At 36.6% G+C, this 3702-nt stretch overlaps 1 protein-coding gene across 2 annotated transcripts in view; it reads right to left on the minus strand.

Moving 5' to 3' along the window:
• Nucleotides 1-386: 386 nt before the first annotated feature.
• LOC110465904 (cell division cycle protein 20 homolog) overlaps nt 387-3702 on the minus strand; it is a 16477-nt gene continuing 13161 nt past the window's right edge. For both annotated transcript variants that reach the window (XM_021522056.1, XM_021522054.1), the window contains exons 10-11: nt 2183-2300; nt 387-1026 (exon numbers count right to left, since the gene is read on the minus strand). In XM_021522056.1, coding sequence (XP_021377731.1) covers nt 848-1026; nt 2183-2300 — 297 coding nt within the window. In that variant the 3' untranslated portion in view covers nt 387-847. The remainder of the gene's footprint in view (nt 1027-2182; nt 2301-3702) is intronic.

Here is a 3702-nt window from a genome sequence, read left to right on the forward strand (position 1 = left end):
GTTCAATTTTTGCCTTTTTTGACCTCCGCAATAGAGGGGAATTTATCGTAAATGTTAATATCAGCAGTTGATCCTCTATAGTAATTACAGTGACGGGCAAAGGTTTCCTGGTATACAGTACCTAAAATGTCAAAATGTCCACCTTTTCAGTAATGCATGCCAAACCATGTTCAGTAAATATATGTACAATGTCAAAATATTTCAGTTAATATATGTACAATGTCAAACTGTATTCAGTATATATATGTACAAAGTCTAAATGTCAGTAAAAACATGTGCAATGTCAAACTGTATTCAGTATATATATGTACAAAGTCTAAATGTCAGTAAATACATGTGCAATGTCAAGCTGTTTCAGTAAATACATGTGCAATGTCAAGCTGTTTCAGTAAATATATGTACAATGTCAAGCTGTATTATTACATATATGTACAAAGTGAAAATACGAATGTATATGTATGTCAAACTCGTTGACTGTTTCAGTCAAAATCTGTAAAATGATAAACTGTTTCCAGCAAATATTTGAAAGATGTAAACTTGTTTTAGTAAATATCTCTGCGTCTTGCATTTCAGTAAGTATCAACCATCTTTTGTTAGACAGGTTCACTGTAGAGCCTAGTTTGTTGTCAGATAACACAGGTTTCAACATACCAGCAAACAGATCTAGATGTCCTATTGATATTATAACAGAAACACAACCTTGATTTGCTTTCAGAACAGTTGGATCTCAGCTATGACGATCTGTTTTAACTTTCCTTGAGACTTCTACTGAGGATTCCTACAGGCCAATGAACAGTTTACCAGTAGGGTTTGATTGAGTTCACACAAAGCTGTTCTGTGCCACACGTTATCGAATCCCCCCACGCATCTGGCTGAAGCTACTCGGGTCTTTGGTGGGTTTTGTGATGGCTGTTGTAGGTTTAGCATCAAAGCACTTCCAGAGTCGGATGGTCTCGTCGGCTGCGGCACTAGCTACTGTGGTGCCATCTGGGGACAGTGTCAGACACAACACCCTCGCAGTATGTCCTGGGATAAAAATGGTACACAATATCAACTTACACATCACGTTCAAGAAGCTGTTTCAACATTTTTACCCCAGAATGACTGTTAATGTTTTAATTGTAGAGTATTATATATGTTATAAAGATTAGTCATTCAATCAGTAGTGGACTTTCTCCCTATAATATGTTGATATGTTTTGTTGTTGAGAGTTTGGTCTCTAGCTTCTATAAAGCAGGTTTTTTTGTATCCCTGGATAAGGGAGATTAAAAAAATAAAACAACGAAGCATCACAGAGGAAAATACCTTTGTGCTTGGAGTGATCTGAAATACTAGGTGTGTAAAGCCACCGGAGGTCTATGAAGTCAAATATTTCATTTAAAGTAACTGACTCAACATGAACTTTCAAAAGAGGTAATGTTTGTGAACATCTTATCTACACTGACCTTGTTTTTGACGCAAAACAGTCAAAACACAAATTTGTACAAGAGGTGATATCAAAATTCTATTTATAGTAACTAGACATTCTTATTTTTGACTCCAGAAGATTGAGATGTGAACTCATACAGAAGATGATGTCTGTTAATACATACAAGATGTTTCATGAAAACTAGAAAATGCCTGTAAGACATGAACCCCCCTGCCGCTATGTGAAATTTGTTTCAGTGTTTGATAATGTTCTATAAATAGTTACAATGACTTTGATCTTGACACCCGGAAACATGTATGCATTCAAGGTATTATCATCATACTAAAAGTTTATAAACGGAGAAATATATAGCAAAATTTTCGATAAATAGCAACTGGCAGTGATCTTTGAAACATGAACCCATCCGAGGTATTTTCACATTTGAAATCTGTATAAACTTTTACAAAAAATCTGTTAAGAAATGAAGTAGCTAGGGTGAGGGCAATGAAGAAGGGACAGGACAGGATAATAAGATAAGAAATAAAGTCTGTAGATCAATGACGTCGTTGAGGACACATACTAGTACGTAAATAGATACAGGTGTGACACACCCTCAATGACCTGTCATGATCGTATAAAAATGTCTGGAAACTTACAGTAAGTGTAACTTCAAATAGCCGGGTGAATTCAATACGGGGAAAAATATTTTGAAATGAGCTGGGACAAAACTTGAGCAGGAAGAGTTGTTGCGTTCTACAATGAATTCTACAATACCTGTCAGTTCAGCCACTCGGGTCATTGTCGGGTATTTCCAGATGGTCAGCTGATTCTGTGAGTAGCCGTGGCCGGAGATGAGTTCTTTGTGTTCCTTTGACCATAAGATGGAGCAAACCTGAAGCAAGCATATTGTACAATATATATATTGAGTATTATGAGATAGATGTTTCAACAAACAAGAGGCCCATGGGCCTTAACGGTCACCTGAGTCCTACAGTATTTGTTTTTGATGTTAAAATATGTACCAATTCGAGTAAAAAATAGTTAAGTATAATGTTAACTTAACTTTGTCAGGACCATGAGCTGATCGTTCCTAGACCAATTTTAAGTGAGATCGGCCTATTAGAACTTGTTTTTAAGTTAGAAATAGGTATCTACAAAATAGCGGCTATGGCAGCCACATCATATTTCTGATTGACCCGAAAAATAATAACACTTTGTCAGGACAATGATTCGATGATTCCTACAAAGTTTCATTTCAATCAGCCAAGTAGAACTTTACTTTAAGTTTGAAATAGTTTTTCAAAATGGCGGCCGTGGAGGCCATATTGGATTTCTGATCGACCCGAAAAATAACAACACTTTGTCAGGACCATGAGGCGATCATTCCTACCAACTTTCAGTTCAATCGGTCCAGCAGAACTTGACTTTAAGTTTGAAATAGGTTTTCAAAATGGCGGCCGTGGCGGCCATATTGGATTTCTGATCGACTCGAAAAATAACAACACTTTGTCAGGACCTTGAGGCGATCATTCCTACCAACTTTCAGTTCAATCGGCCCAGCAGAACTTGACTTTAAGTTTAAAATGTAAAATGTTAACGGACGACGGACGACGGACGAAAACGGATAGCAATAGGTCACTTGAGCTAAAGCTCAGGTGACCTAAAAACGGCAAATGGTGCTACAGCTGCCTGATTGCTCATGTAAACCTTGTACAAGTTTAGTTTTTAGAATGATTCATTTTCATGAGATACAGTGGAATGACATTTTGTTTGGGGAAACGTTAATGTGTTTTCTGTGAAAACATATAATAAAGACCAGGATGTTGAAAAGTCACTGGACCATGAAACACGTCACATTTTACCTAGAAAACATCACATGTGCTAAGCATTTGTAAACATGTATGTTTTGTAAGGTTAGGTGATGGCAGTCATGTAGTATCTTGGAATCCTGACATTCTTTTATATTAAATATGTAAAATGATTTAATAAATTCATACTTTTGACTTCAAGTAAAAGCCACTTAAAATCTTGTTCAATTATCAAGTATATGTAGCGAGGGCAATTGAAATCTGAATTGACCGCCATGATTGAAACTTCGTCTCTCTTCCAATATAGGCAAGATGTGTATATATGTGTGTCATGACCCAATAGAGAAATTGTAGTAAGCATGGCGGCATCAGTAGTACTAAAGTCAGACTATATTTGTTCATACAGACCATATATACAAATGGATATTTGAGATAACATTAGGTTTGATCAGTCATGGCATGCGTTTCTGATTTTGCCCCCCCCCC

The sequence above is a fragment of the Mizuhopecten yessoensis genome, unplaced genomic scaffold (genome assembly GCF_002113885.1).
Source record: "Mizuhopecten yessoensis strain PY_sf001 unplaced genomic scaffold, ASM211388v2 scaffold11105, whole genome shotgun sequence".
NCBI classification, from domain to species: domain Eukaryota; kingdom Metazoa; phylum Mollusca; class Bivalvia; order Pectinida; family Pectinidae; genus Mizuhopecten; species Mizuhopecten yessoensis.